The sequence below is a fragment of the Pleurodeles waltl genome, chromosome 5 (genome assembly GCF_031143425.1).
Source record: "Pleurodeles waltl isolate 20211129_DDA chromosome 5, aPleWal1.hap1.20221129, whole genome shotgun sequence".
Taxonomy (NCBI): domain Eukaryota; kingdom Metazoa; phylum Chordata; class Amphibia; order Caudata; family Salamandridae; genus Pleurodeles; species Pleurodeles waltl.
In genome coordinates, this window is record NC_090444.1 from 68628120 (window position 1) to 68644271 (window position 16152).

General features: G+C 44.2%; 1 protein-coding gene across 2 annotated transcripts in view; it reads right to left on the reverse strand.

Annotated features, from left to right (window-relative positions):
* LOC138295349 (uridine-cytidine kinase-like 1) overlaps nt 1–14336 on the reverse strand; it is a 224947-nt gene extending 210611 nt beyond the window's left edge. For both annotated transcript variants that reach the window (XM_069233582.1, XM_069233583.1), the window contains exon 1: nt 14172–14336. In XM_069233582.1, coding sequence (XP_069089683.1) covers nt 14172–14299 — 128 coding nt within the window. In that variant the 5' untranslated portion in view covers nt 14300–14336. The remainder of the gene's footprint in view (nt 1–14171) is intronic.
* Between the last annotated feature and the right edge of the window lie 1816 nt (nt 14337–16152).

Genomic DNA, 16152 nt, shown 5'->3' on the forward strand with positions numbered 1-16152 from the left:
CTTTTGTGTTTTGGTTTGGAGTGTACTGGATGTATGCCAACTGACACAGCAACCCTCCAAGTCCTGTCGCTGCAGCAGAGGATACACCAAGGCCACCATCTTGGGAGTGTTTTGTCTCATTCCTACAGACTGGCTGTGATACTATAAAAAGGAGTCCAGAGGGTGATGAGGAAGCATTCTGCGCCTGTGGGGGATATTCGAGGTGGGGTCTCTTCAAATAGGAAACAGTGCTATCCGAGCGCTGTTTTAGAAAGCTTCCGGAAGTGGCATTTGCAAGGTCGCAGTAGCTGTGAAGGGACTGTCAAAGCCATGACACCAGTGAATTCTGAGAGGAGGAAGTGATGGAGTTTGCTCCACTTTTGTGCCCTATGATAGATACGCTGCTCCGCTCATTGTGGCACCCTTGTGTTAGCTTCTTTGAGCTATAGGGCTAGAAAAATGGCTGCCTCTATGAACTGAACTCTGTTTTAAGAGGCCCTGTTTACATGCAAAGGGCAGATGTTATTTGCCATCAAGCTTGAGGCCGTGAAGTGTTTGGGTCTGGAGTCACAACTCCTTTTCCACCATTTTGGAGACACCACCTTTTGCAATCTTCTTTCCTAGAACTAACCTATGCGCTCAGTTGGTTACCCTACGGAGGTTATCAAGAGCACATGCTGCTGCCTAATGTTAAGCTCTACTCAAGTCAGGTGGTTAATGCATCCACTGCAGAGGTCTTTGCAGAATGAGAGTGTCACAGATTACAATGCAGACATAGCCTTTTCACCTCTTCATCTTTGCAAGGTCGATGCAAATGAATTATATTGATTCTGTTAAGAATGGCTCCTGCTTTGCAGCGCTATGAAATGGCAGAACCTGTATTACCAAGCACTATAAAAAAATGAATACATTTTTTTTTAAAAGTTATTCCCAGACTGCCCCAACACGCACCACACAAAGAACCCAGGGATGAGGATGTGGCATAAGGGCCAGAGCTGCCGACTGTGGAGCTGGGGAACATGGTTCAAGTCTCGGCGCCAGTTCAACATCCTGTGATTCTGGGCAAATCACTTAATCTCCCCTTGCTACCAAAAATGAATGCTTTCTTGTGTATTATATCCAGTGCTCATGTAAAGCACTGTCATACCTTTGTATTGAGTTCACAATATATAAAACTGCAAAAAAAATAAAGAGCTCCAATACCTTTGTGTCGAGTTTGCGTTACATAAAACTGCAAAAACGAAAAAAAAAAAAAAAAAAAAAGAGCCTGCAGACATCACAAAGAAACAGCAAGATGCCCAAAAACAAGGAAGAAGAAACATACGGCTATGCAGCGCGAAGCCAAAGAGAAAATAGTGCACCACACTAAAATATCTAGTTGATCGTGCAATAATCCATGTACCAGGGTCAGTCTCCAGAGTGGTAACAAACCAGCCTCAAGGCGGGACAAACGTAAACCATTTACCAATGACAACTAGGGATTTCTGAAAGGCAGGCCCAGGAACCAATGAAAGTAATGGGTGTGAAAAGGGCGTGTTTAAATCCAACGGAATAATTACAATATGTTCAGAAGAGCAGTGCTTGCATGCTGCTATGCACAACCGAAAAAGCTGGTTGTTCAGCAGGTCCTGCATCCAAATCAGGTTTATGATTTCACAACACTCTCACTAATATTAAAGTTGGATACAGGCAAATATCTACAACATAATGGTTCTAGGAACCATAAATTTGCAAATCTGGTTCTCCAAACCTGCATCCCTAACATAGTCAAAGTAGAGAGATGACTGAGAAGAAGGTTGGAGGCAGAGGGAAAGAGAATAAAGATGAAGGGCAGAATCACATATTCTTCCACATCTACTTAGAGACTAGCAAAATGTACAGAAGACCTTCGGTCCTGCATTTTCGAAGTCAGTCATTTCTGTTCTAGCCCAAAATAAAACAGAAAGTAGTTCCTGTATAGAGGAGCTCCAGAGAACTGTCTGCTCTGCAAAGGACCTAACTCTACAAAAAGGAGTGCACGTGGTGGTTCACTTTCAGTTGGAGGCACCTCCTATTCCAGTTTTTTTTACTCTAATTGCTGTCAAAAAAGAAACTGTAGCAAGACTCCAGGAGGAACTAATAGTGGAGAGATGGTCTTAAAACCTAGAGACAAATTTGACCACAATGCCAAAAGCGATCAAAGATAACCACCTATGCTACACTCTTAAAACAATCCACATCAGCAAGAAAATGGATTTATCTGGTAGTTATTTGTAACTCTCCCACCTAGAGGGTCTTCCTAACTCACTGGGTGTGTGCACAAGCCCAAACTCAATCCAGAGCCAAGTACCCAATCTCATTGTCCTCCACCAAGCCTAAATAGCAGCAAAACGCCAAAAAAAAATACACCCTACCAAATAATTTTGAGCAAATCCCCATAAAGAGTCTTAAAAGAGTACACCTAAAAGTGTAACAGCCCCAGATCTGCCTCTGAAGGGCCGCTGGACATATAGAAATATTCCAAACTCCACAAGCAGATGGTAAGAGTAGCCACCGTCAGAGATGGAAGCTTAGCATCTGTTCCCTCTACACAAACTTGCCAGTTTCATTCTTAGAATGGCAACGCAGGACTTGGAGCTTTGGAGTGAGATGTTGGAGGCCTGGGCACTGTAGTCGGGCCTGGGAGGATGGTCCTTCCCCATAATCACCCAGGACGTGGTAGGAGCAGAGGGGGGATTCCTCCCCCCTCATAGGATGTCTACGCATGTGTGCAAAACACCACCACAAAATAAAATGATGGAAGGAGTGTTCGAATTTTTCAGACACTCACCCCCAGTCTGTGGTCAAATCTGATCCCCAGTCATGGACATGGATTTAATCCACCATTTTGCTCACCACGCCACCCCGGTTTGGACCCCGTCGGATGCAAATCAGTCTTGACCATGCTCCTCATGGGATGCATTATTCCATTTCTGACTTCTTCTAGAGGCTCCATAATGTGACCTCTTAAACCAGTCTTTGACAGCAGGTCTGTTCTCCTTTGAAATAAGCAGTAGTGATTGTATTCGGGGAAAAAACATTGTTGGACCCACTACATTTCCGTCTGATTTTACAGCTTCCATCTGCAGCGACAGAGCTGGAATCAAGTCACTGTTAAACTACATGAATGTTGCAAGACAATTCTTGGCCTAGATGGTCTTCAAGTAGGGGTCTGTGAAAGATGCATTCGTCCTTTTTAATCAGCTCTTCATGATCTCCATGTGGTGACTGACTACAATGATATAGCACTGTTCCTTTGGACGTTTTGACCAGGTGCCACACCGTAAACTAGGTAACACTGCTGAACTGCCTACAGTCTCTTTAATTAAGAGCTAACAATTAAGTTTGTTTCTAATCATTAAATAGTAGCACTAAGGCAGTGTAATTTCAACTCTTTTCCTTTGGATTTGAAACTTCAAAATATGGTGTCCCTTATGATTCCTTCTTGTTACCCAGCCTGTTCTACATCAATCTTAAATCACTGGCAAACCTTGCGCAATCCTGGGATTTCCATGTATAGATGTAGGCAGATTACACCCAGATTCTCTGCAAGTTGCAAGGGAATCTGTGCAAGTCAGACAGCTCCAACTGCTTGGTGGGAAGCAGGCATTAAATGGGCAGACACTAGTTAGTGCTTATTCTGGATCATTCATTAATCTCACAACTAAACACAACTGCTTGCAGTAAATGACTTTGAATTGTCTTGGCTCGACAAGACCCTTTGAGTCATTCAGAGAACAAAGTCACAGGCCAGTTGCACTACTACATGGGACACGTCTACCTATAAACGCCATCAACAGGACACCACAAATATAAGATCAAGAAGCAATGCTAGTCGTCAATTTGATTAAACAGGACATCAACCCTGCCTTCAAAGATTTTCTCTGCCACCTGTCAGAAGAAAGTAAGAGAGCCTCAGATATAGACATCTGGAGCAGGACTCCGAGAAACTTGCAGAAGCAGGTTAAATTTGATCTTACGTGCCACAACTGGTATTAAACTAATATTCAGACCACATTCCAAAGTCAAAAGGATGGAACATAGGGGCAGTTCCCTGGATGAACAGGCCCCAGAGCAATGGAATGTTCTCCACCAGCCACAAGAATGAAGCCGAGTAACATATTGGTTAGGAAAGCAATGAAAACAGAAATGTAATACAATCAAGTGACTAGGAGCCTCTGAAGCACAAGCCGGGTTGTCCAGACCATGCTGAACGGGGCCGAAATTATCTACACAGAAAATACCAGCTCACTGTGTCTTCAACACCCTCAATAAGAGAAATTGTCATTCAGAACTTTGACACAGGTACTGTCAAGCTCTTTAAGGTATACATGGACTAGAATGTGATTAGTTATTATTGTCAAGATAATGACAACAGCACTTTTGCTCTGGGCTGCTAGTAAAAGAAGTTAAAGGCCTTAGAGGCTGAAGCACATACGCCATGGTTAAATGCACGTGGGATGAACGGGCCATGTTGCAGAAACTGTATCTTAGAAGGAAATGTAAAGAAGGTTCAACAAAAAGTCTTGGCACAACAAATGACGGAATGTAGAGAAATCACAAAAGTGTCTTTAAGGAGAGGGCACCTTCCGGTAAAACGCACTTTTAGTCCTGAGTTACACTTAACCGTGGTTCAAGTGTTAATCTAGCTCTGGAATGGCCAAGGTTTAGTGTCTTCCCTACAGAGGCAATAATACAAGCAAGTTGTGTAAAATCCGTGGCATTTGCAACAAACAATTCATTGAAACAAATCTGCTTTTACAATGTTCTGTTCGCTAAGGCAAATTAAGGAACATGTACAAGCCGAGTTACAAGGGTTAGGCTACGGCAACACCGACCAACTGTCAGACCCTGTTCTGGGGGCTGGTGGGCGCACAGAGCGGACAGGGCCTATGGATCCCCAACCGCAGTGGATGACAGAGTCTGCCATTGGTGTCCCGCAGCCTCTCCTACCAGTCTCAGAGTAACAAGGGTGATCAGGCCAAGACTTCCCAGAGTGCTACAGTGGCAGGCCAGAATTCACCAAACACACAATTATGTAATGTTCAGCCCAAGGCTATTCGTTTATGTAAAGGGCATTACTTTTAATCTCACAACAATACTAAATACTTCACACAGTGCAGTAGGTGTGCAACATGGGGCTTGACCACAAGTTGCTACACCTCCCCCTCTGCAGTACTTTCTCCCCACTAAGGTCAGGATCCTAGAATTACAATCCCCAACACACCACAAGCATTGGCATCCATTAAGCACAAGTAGAGATTGTGTCAAATACTCTAAATGGTCTACTGTACAACTCAGTTCAACTACTTTACTTTTACCTTTAGCATTTATGCAGCAAACGTGTAAATCCTAGACCATACACTAGCCTGCATCTGTTAGTCTCTTGTCCCAGGGGCACACTAAGCCTTGAGTTTACTGCTTTAGAGTTTTGCAGTAATACCAGTGCTGCCGGTGGCACTCCTGACTTCACCGCAGTGGCCGCATTGTCAGCCTAGCGTTGAAACAGAGCTTGCTGGGAGGCTTGCGCTACACCACTCGTCCTTGGCAGCAGCAGCCTTTACAGCCGACTGTAGACAGGAGCTAAGACTCAGAGGTTGTTGTCTCCTGGCTGAGTCAGCCTTGGCAGTGTCTTCATCAGTTGCGGCTTCTGAGCCCATCTGGGATTCCCACTTCAGGTGTGGTGCAGCTTCGCTTCCCAACATCGGCAGCAACAGTCTCTGGTGCCCACACCCGCCAGACTACTGTGCAACGTGGTGGTACTTGCTTATGAAAAGTCTTAATGGGGCTCACACAGAAACTGCTCACAAAGACTGGGGAAGGGAGACACTTCTGGTTTCAATCTGTCAGCTTTCCCTGCATGCTCTTATGCTGATAACTCAATGGACTTCTTCTGAGGACAGTCTCTCCTGCAGCGTCAGGTACACACTTTCCCTCTGTCAGCAATCAGGCTTCATAACACTTCAAGCAGAAGTTTAGCTCCTCCAAAAGAACGTAATGTCCCCTAACGTCTGAGACACTTACTGTCAAGCCCTCTGTAGAGCACTCCCTTCCTTAATTAAGAAGAACTTAGATGTGGAACACAGTGGGGTTAGAAGGTTCTAACTTTTACACACATTTTCAGACAAATAATGTAAAACCACTATCTAAATAGTTCACAATCTCTATGGATTAGTTCTCTTTTAAATGTGATTTCCTGGCTATTTCTCACACACAGCTTTTGTGCAAGGTGATGGCTCTCACGGGAGGTAGCAACTGTGCTGGGTCCAAGGCGGGGTACCCAAAACAAGGGCACAATGAATTTGAGATCTCTGCACCTGGCTGCTATTAGCTTTCATGAACCACTTATCCGAGGCAGACAAAATGACATTCCATCCCTTGAAAACGGTTCACTTTGAACAACAGAAACTGTAGCCACACTTTCACTGCTAACATGAACCAAAGGGCTGTGCTAAGGAAGAACTATTCAGCAGTCCTTTGCCAACAGTCCTCACTGAAATTCTAAAAGGTAACCATGTCTCTATCCTCTCTCACGTCATTATAGATCCCCACCCTCCAGGCACAGAAATGCAGGTAATACAGTTCCGCAGCCTGAGGAAAGGTGTCCTCATCCTCCTTATGAAATGCTAAACCAGGGGTGTCCAAAATGGATCCCTCTAGCCCCAGTATTCCAACTCATACAATATGCAGTGCTACACACTCTCTGCACAGTAAGTGCATACAGGACGGCAGCACCAGTTTCAGGGTTTCATCTAACAGAGGCGCTTTACATACCCAGGACAGAAGACTTGTTGCTGACCCAAGTACTAGGATATTTTAAAGCTACATCCATTAAGTGGAAAAAATATAAATAAAACGCTCTGGAGCAATCCTGTGTGCAAATTGCATTGCAAAACCTGGTTTATGCTAAGGATAACCCTAAAAAATAAAAGTGAAGCATTCCAGCTAACAGTTTTTTCGGATGCTTTAGATTGTCTGAATTGTGCTACAAAATAAATATAAGCATTACTTGACTGGATGTGGAATAATAGGAGTGTACAGAGAAAACTAGATGCATAAACGTACAGCTGGATCGACGTATAGGTGATGTAAAATTGGATCCAACTGTGAAAAGATAACTGAAAGCAAAGGTGGGTGGCCTGATGCACAAGTTGGTGAATAGATGATGGCTGTACAACGGATGGAAGCTGGGAAAGCGTATTTCAAAAGACAGCTTCCTAAAACTGATTTTTGTACTGATTAAGAAGAAAATAATTTAATAGCTTAAATCTTTCATATTAAGAAAATTAAAAGCAAATGTTATTTTGAATTTGGGCATCGGGTACACTGAATGTCTTAGTATGTTTATATTGCCAATCATCAAACAAAACTATCTAACACGAACAAACAGCAGCATATCTCTAAACCTATTTTTAACAAAACGTGCTCTGATGATTGGAATTCCAAGTGAATAGAAGGAAAGACACGAGGCCTGATGGAGGTGCAAACGAATGGATAGGCAATTAGGAGGATATAAATATGTAAAGATACATGGATAGAAGAAATGACAAGTGGATTGATGTATGGGAGATAGTACACGACTGTACACAGACGAGTGACTCAAAATAACTGGATGCAAAAGAAGCTGGATAGGCAGAGTAATAGTGGGTAGAATCCAAAGATGAATGGAAAGCCAGTACCTTCGTCAATCCACTGAAAATGGTAGGAAGTAACAACTGAGTAAACCCGAAAAGTAGAAAAACATCACAAGACTATCAAAAGGTTATACTACGAGATTGGTGGAAACACAGGTAAAACACAGATAGTTAGGAGCACAGGTAAATGGGTTGGTGAATACAATGCTAACACTATGTGGCAACCTGTCAGATTCTGGTAGTTGATGCTGATCTAGGACCAAGTCTTTTTTCTCTATATGAAAGCTCGGAGGGGACACGTGCTTGTTTATTTTCCAATTGTCTATCTGGCAGCTCACAGACACTGGCAAAATATCTTTGACATGACTGGAGGGGTTACACAGGAGAAATGTCACTTCCCCCTGTCTATTCCACGGTTGTTATGTTTAGAGGCTGGGAAGCAGAACAGCAGTGGAAAAAACACAAAACAACTGTCCTCTGCATCTTTATGCTTTATGTGTGTGAATGAAAATGCACTTTAAGTCCACCATCCATCAGTTTGTAACTGACAAACCTGACACTAAGTTCTAATGCATTATAAACTACTTATTTATTTTTCGACGTTTTTTCTTCAAAAATATTATTCTGATGAATTTTGAAAGGTTATTTTTCCATGGTCAACGAGTGTGGCAGGGTGTAAAAAAAAAAAAAAAAAAAAAAAAGCTTTTATTACTACCACACTTAATGACAAGAGGTCTGGCTTAGTCAATGCTTGCTTTGTTTTGATATTTTTGCAAAGCGTTATTGCTGGGGAAGCTGTCGGACGTGAGTCAATGGAAAAAAAAAATGTCTGAAAGTAAACCTTTTTGGGGGGTCTCAAAAAGCATGAAGTGTCATAGTAACCCGTGGCTACTTTGTGTGTGGATATGCTCCTTTCAAAAGAGCAAATGACATCGCTCACAGTGAAGTTAGCCAATGACGTAAAAGAGCGGACCCTTTGCCCCATGCTGTATACCGTAGTGGGTGTGAGGAATGAGTTGATGAACTCTAGGCAATTACAGGGGTGCCAGTTCTAGCTGGCCTGCAGTTTGCTACACTTGGGCTAGAGGAAGATGTGGGTTCAAGGAAATCCACATAGCCAGCAAACAACTACTGTTGCACAAGTTACACACTACACAGTAACAGTTTTATCAGAACATTACCAACGAGGTCGATTAGAAAAGCTTGCTTGAGCCACTCTGTGAAACATGTTATGCTTGCATACCAGGAGCAACTGAATTGTTGTTGTTTTTTGTTTTTCCTCCAGATTAAGACTAGTGCGCCAAGTGAAGAGTCATAACACCAGGGGTTTAAACATGAACAGTCTGTGGCCAATTGGCTGGAGAGGTACATTCGGAAGTTACAGGTTTTTGGACGTCTGCTTCAGTAAATGGATTATAGATGTGGCAGCAGATAGATGAACCGTGATGTACAGTAAAAGGATGGATGAACAGATGGGTATGTGCAGTGCTTCGAATGAACATAAAGAAGTGCAAGTACTTGCTATTCAGAGTACCTGTTTGGTTCTGTAAAGTGCTGGCACTCTACCCATTAAATGTATTGCATCAGTGTCGATAAGTGCAGGTACGCTACCCATTAAATGTACTGCAACAGTGCTGAGAAGTTCAGATATTCTCCCATTAAATGTATTGCATCAGTGTTGAGAAGTCCCAGTACTCTACATTACATGTAGTGCATCATGCTGAGAAGTGACGGTACTCTACCCATTAAATGTACTGCAGCAGTGCTGAGAAGTGCCGGTAGTCTAGCATTAAGTGTACTGCTTCAGTGCTAAGAAGTGCCACTACTCTACCCATTATGTGTACTGCATCAGTGCTGAGAAGTACTGGTACTCTACATTACATGTAGTGCATCATGCTGAGAAGTGCTGGTACTCTAGCATTAAGTGTATTGCATCAGGGCTGAGAAGTACCAGTACTCTACCCATTATGTGTACTGCATCAGTGCTGAGAAGTCCCAGTAATCTACATTACATGTAGTGCATCATGCTGAGAAGTACTGGTACTCTAGCATTAAGTGTACTGCATCAGTGCTGAGAAGTAGCAGTACTCTACCCATTATGTGTACTGCATCAGTGCTGAGAAGTACCGGTACTCTACATTACATGTAGTGCATCATGCTGAGAAGTGCTGGTACTCTAGCATTAAGTGTATTGCATCAGGGCTGAGAAGTACCAGTACTCTACCAATTATGTGTACTGCATCAGTGCTGAGAAGTCCCGGTACTCTACATTACATGTAGTGCATCATGCTGAGAAGTGCTGGTACTCTAGCATTAAGTGTATTGCATCAGGGCTGAGAAGTACCAGTACTCTACCCATTATGTGTACTGCATCAGTGCTGAGAAGTAGCAGTACTCTACCCATTATGTGTACTGCATCAGTGCTGAGAAGTCCCGGTACTCTGCATTACATGTAGTGCATCATGCTGAGAAGTCCCGGTACTCTACATTACATGTAGTGCATCAGTGCTGAGAAGTACCGCATTACATGTAGTGCATCAGTGCTGAGAAGTACCGGTACTCTAGCATTACATGTAGTGCATCAGTGCTGAGAAGTCCCGGTACTCTACATTACATGTAGTGCATCATGCTGAGAAGTCCCGGTACTCTACATTACATGTAGTGCATCAGTGCTGAGAAGTCCCGGTACTCTAGCATTAAGTGTACTGCATCAGTGCTGAGAAGTCCCGGTGCTCTACATTACATGTAGTGCATCAGTGCTGAGAAGTCCCGGTACTCTACATTACATGTAGTGCATCAGTGCTGAGAAGTCCCGGTACTCTACATTACATGTAGTGCATCAGTGCTGAGAAGTACCGGTACTCTAGCATTATGTGTACTGCATCAGTGCTGAGAAGTACCGGTACTCTACATTACATGTAGTGCATCATGCTGAGAAGTGCTGGTACTCTAGCATTAAGTGTATTGCATCAGGGCTGAGAAGTAGCAGTACTCTACCAATTATGTGTACTGCATCAGTGCTGAGAAGTCCCGGTACTCTACATTACATGTAGTGCATCATGCTGAGAAGTACCGGTACTCTAGCATTATGTGTACTGCATCAGTGCTGAGAAGTACCGGTACTCTACATTACATGTAGTGCATCATGCTGAGAAGTGCTGGTACTCTAGCATTAAGAGTATTGCATCAGGGCTGAGAAGTAGCAGTACTCTACCAATTATGTGTACTGCATCAGTGCTGAGAAGTCCCGGTACTCTACATTACATGTAGTGCATCAGTGCTGAGAAGTGCTGGTAATCTAGCATTAAGTGTATTGCATCAGGGCTGAGAAGTACCAGTACTCTACCCATTATGTGTACTGCATCAGTGCTGAGAAGTCCCGGTACTCTACATTACATGTAGTGCATCATGCTGAGAAGTACCGGTACTCTAGCATTAAGTGTACTGCATCAGTGCTGAGAAGTACCGGTACTCTAGCATTATGTGTACTGCATCAGTGCTGAGAAGTACCGGTACTCTAGCATTATGTGTACTGCATCAGTGCTGGTACTCTAGCATTAAGTGTACTGCATCAGGGCTGAGAAGTACCAGTAATCTACATTATATGTAGTGCATCAGTGCTGAGAAGTACTGGTACTCTAGCATTAAGTGTACTGCATCAGTGCTGAGAAGTCCCGGTACTCTACATTACATGTAGTGCATCAGTGCTGAGAAGTACCGGTACTCTAGCATTAAGTGTACTGCATCAGTGCTGAGAAGTACCGGTACTCTACACATTAAGTGTACTGCATCAGTGCTGAGAAGTACCGGTACTCTAGCATTAAGTGTACTGCATCAGTGCTGAGAAGTGCCGGTACTCTAGCATTAAGTGTACTGCATCAGTGCTGAGAAGTACCGGTACTCTACACATTAAGTGTACTGCATCAGTGCTGAGAAGTGCCGGTACTCTACATTACATGTAGTGCATCATGCTGAGAAGTACCGGTACTCTAGCATTAAGTGTACTGCATCAGTGCTGAGAAGTACCGGTACTCTACATTACATGTAGTGCATCATGTGAGAAGTACCGGTACTCTACACATTAAGTGTACTGCATCAGTGCTGAGAAGTGCCGGTACTCTAGCATTAAGTGTACTGCATCAGTGCTGAGAAGTGCCGGTACTCTAGCATTAAGTGTACTGCATCAGTGCTGAGAAGTACCGGTACTCTACATTACATGTAGTGCATCATGCTGAGAAGTACTGGTTTTCTAGCATTAAGTGTACTGCATCAGTGCTGAGAAGTACCGGTACTCTAGCATTAAGTGTACTGCATAAGTGCTGAGAAGTACCGGTACTCTACATTACATGTAGTGCATCATGCTGAGAAGTACCGGTACTCTAGCATTAAGTGTACTGCATCAGTGCTGAGAAGTACCGGTACTCTACATTACATGTAGTGCATCAGTGCTGAGAAGTGCCGGTACTCTACATTACATGTAGTGCATCAGTGCTGAGAAGTACCGGTACTCTACATTACATGTACTGCATCAGTGCTGAGAAGTACCGGTACTCTACATTACATGTAGTGCATCAGTGCTGAGAAGTCCCGGTACTCTAGCATTAAGTGTACTGCATCAGTGCTGAGAAGTACCGGTACTCTAGCATTAAGTGTACTGCATCAGTGCTGAGAAGTACCGGTACTCTAGCATTAAGTGTACTGCATCAGTGCTGAGAAGTACCGGTACTCTACATTACATGTAGTGCATCATGCTGAGAAGTACCGGTACTCTAGCATTAAGTGTACTGCATCAGTGCTGAGAAGTACCGGTACTCTACATTACATGTACTGCATCAGTGCTGAGAAGTGCCGGTACTCTACATTACATGTACTGCATCAGTGCTGAGAAGTACCGGTACTCTACATTACATGTACTGCATCAGTGCTGAGAAGTACCGGTACTCTACATTACATGTACTGCATCAGTGCTGAGAAGTACCGGTACTCTACATTACATGTAGTGCATCAGTGCTGAGAAGTACCGGTACTCTAGCATTAAGTGTACTGCATCAGTGCTGAGAAGTACCGGTACTCTAGCATTAAGTGTACTGCATCAGTGCTGAGAAGTACCGGTACTCTAGCATTAAGTGTACTGCATCAGTGCTGAGAAGTACCGGTACTCTACATTACATGTAGTGCATCATGCTGAGAAGTACTGGTTTTCTAGCATTAAGTGTACTGCATCAGTGCTGAGAAGTACCGGTACTCTAGCATTAAGTGTACTGCATCAGTGCTGAGAAGTACCGGTACTCTACATTACATGTAGTGCATCATGCTGAGAAGTACCGGTACTCTAGCATTAAGTGTACTGCATCAGTGCTGAGAAGTACCGGTACTCTACATTAAGTGTACTGCATCAGTGCTGAGAAGTACTGGTACTCTAGCATTAAGTGTACTGCATCAGTGCTGAGAAGTACCGGTACTCTACACATTACATGTAGTGCATCAGTGCTGAGAAGTACCGGTACTCTACACATTACATGTAGTGCATCAGTGCTGAGAAGTACCGGTACTCTACACATTACATGTAGTGCATCAGTGCTGAGAAGTACCGGTACTCTAGCATTAAGTGTACTGCATCAGTGCTGAGAAGTACCGGTACTCTAGCATTACATGTAGTGCATCATGCTGAGAAGTACCGGTACTCTAGCATTAAGTGTACTGCATCAGTGCTGAGAAGTACCGGTACTCTACATTAAGTGTACTGCATCAGTGCTGAGAAGTACCGGTACTCTAGCATTAAGTGTACTGCATCAGTGCTGAGAAGTACCGGTACTCTACATTAAGTGTACTGCATCAGTGCTGAGAAGTACTGGTACTCTAGCATTAAGTGTACTGCATCAGTGCTGAGAAGTACCGGTACTCTACACATTACATGTAGTGCATCAGTGCTGAGAAGTACCGGTACTCTACACATTACATGTAGTGCATCAGTGCTGAGAAGTACCGGTACTCTACACATTACATGTAGTGCATCAGTGCTGAGAAGTACCGGTACTCTAGCATTAAGTGTACTGCATCAGTGCTGAGAAGTACCGGTACTCTAGCATTAAGTGTACTGCATCAGTGCTGAGAAGTACCGGTACTCTAGCATTAAGTGTACTGCATCAGTGCTGAGAAGTGCCGGTGCTCTACACATTACATGTAGTGCATCAGTGCTGAGAAGTGCCGGTACTCTAGCATTAAGTGTACCGCATCAGTGCTGAGAAGTACCGGTACTCTAGCATTAAGTGTACTGCATCAGTGCTGAGAAGTGCCGGTACTCTAGCATTAAGTGTACTGCATCAGTGCTGAGAAGTGCCGGTGCTCTGCCTCTCAGATTAAGGACGTGCCCGCCCACGTGAAGCTCCGGGCATGTGAGCCGGCGGAGGCTGCGGGCAGCAAGGCGCGGACGGCCGGGTGTGCAGGTGTCATGGGCGGGCGGATGCAGGCAGGGAAGGAGGGGCGCGGGATGCTGGCCGCACTAAAGGGGGGGCCGGGGGGAGTCCCTTCCGCTCCTACCTGTTGGAACGGGACACGGCTTTCTCGCCCTCCAGCGGCTCCTGTCCCGCCGCGGGTTCCTCCTTCCCCAGGTGCCGCTTCCTGTGCCCAGGCCGGAGGAGCATCGCTTCTTCTCCATTCCCCGCCATCTTACTGCCCGCTCCCTCCCCCCGCTGTCACACTTCAGCGCGCGGGGTCAGGCTGGGACACGTAGTTCATCAATGTAGGCCACACTGTTTTCTAAAAGGTACCCCGCGTTGAAAAGAACTACACCCCCCATCATTCGTAGCGCGACGGAGCGCGCAAAGACAAGAGACAAACTATTCAAACGACCTGATGAGCACAATCATGGCGGCCATCTTGAAGTGGGGCACGAGGTGGGGGTTGCAGAGGAGCAGATACCCAGGTATTAATTCTCAGACTCTCTCGCCCTCTGGAGCAGGGGACGAGTCAGTTTGGCAGTGAATAGGTTGCAGGGAAGGCAAATGTAATGTTGAGAGCTTGCAGATGATCATTCTGATGAGCATCTTGGATAACTAGTCAAACAATTTGCAGGTTACAGAATTCACTTTTCAACAACGACATACCAACACATACATTTGCACAAAAACTCCATGTCCCTAGGGACAATTTTTTTTCAGTTCTGGGCTTTCTTTTAACAATCACAAGCATTTTGAGAAAACTAATCCTAGTTAGTTTATTATAGACCTTAATAATACACTGTGCCAGTTTTCGGTTATTTCAGTGCAATCAACAATAGGAAGGGATGAGGGGGGGGGGTGATTGGAGGACAATCAAACACGGTGGTGAGTGTAGTGTCGCTGGCGCAATGCCAGGCGACACTGAAATAAATACACAGAGACACGGTAAGTGTTACTGACTTATGCGAGTCCACGTGCGTATCTGGTGGGCTTGAACACTGCGCACCTCCCTGTCTCTGTGCCGCCATTCGCGCCCTCCTGACTCGCGCATGGCCACGCATTCTTTATTTATACCTTCAGCCCCGTAACCTTGGGGTGTACTATAACAACAGGTAACACGGGTGAGTCGAATACAGAGTGCTTCAAGACACGCGGACAGGAACCACCCTGCGCAGCGCTTGGATGTGTCCGGCGGTCGGTTACGTCACCGACCTAACAACACTACAGTGAGCAGTGTGTAAGGATCATGCACCACACAGAGGAATGGATTCAGCTTTAATGTACAAGTTGAAAGCCAGAACATCCCAAAAGTAGATCAGTCACCCACACAGTAGCAATCCTAACCTCAACACTGTTAGTTACTCTGCACTGCACATTCACTTCCAGCATTCAATGACCACTGAAATGTTACACAGAACATAAAAGAAATGGAAAACACCATACACACTCCATCACCAAACTCAAACATATAAAGAAAGACTCAACAAGAACCGGAGCACCAGTCATTGCTGTGAGAGCTTTTGGGCCTTTAAATCAAAATGTGCATTAATAATAGTGTGCAGAGCAAACAATCTACATTTGAATTCACATATGCCTACTGACATGTAGCTATCACAATTAAAAAAAATTCTGCAACATATTATAAAGTGTGTTTTTCCGGCTTAAGCTAATTAGGCCTCAGTTAACTGAGAGTGTGGTGTTGAGTTATGAAGTGTTGCACTGCATGCAAGATCTTTGGATTTGCACTGTTGATTCTTAGTTCATTTGGTGGTTTAATTAATGTGATTTAGATATATTTGTCTTATTTGTGAAGTGCGTCAAAAGGTTTTAGTTTTGTTTTTGTTGATTAAGACAATCAGATCTGTCTTCATCTAAATTCTCAAGATATTGTTGAACTCGTCTGCAGAGTGACAGTGTGACTTGCAAGGTGCTGCATTCACACTGGATATGGCTGTTCAGAATTAGCCAGTCTCGTTTCAGAGTTTGCGCGTCTAACGTGGACTAGCATCATTTGCTCTTTAAAAATTTTTTTTTTAAAGTCCTCATAGATTTCCACTCCGGCTAAAGGGGGCCATGGGTTT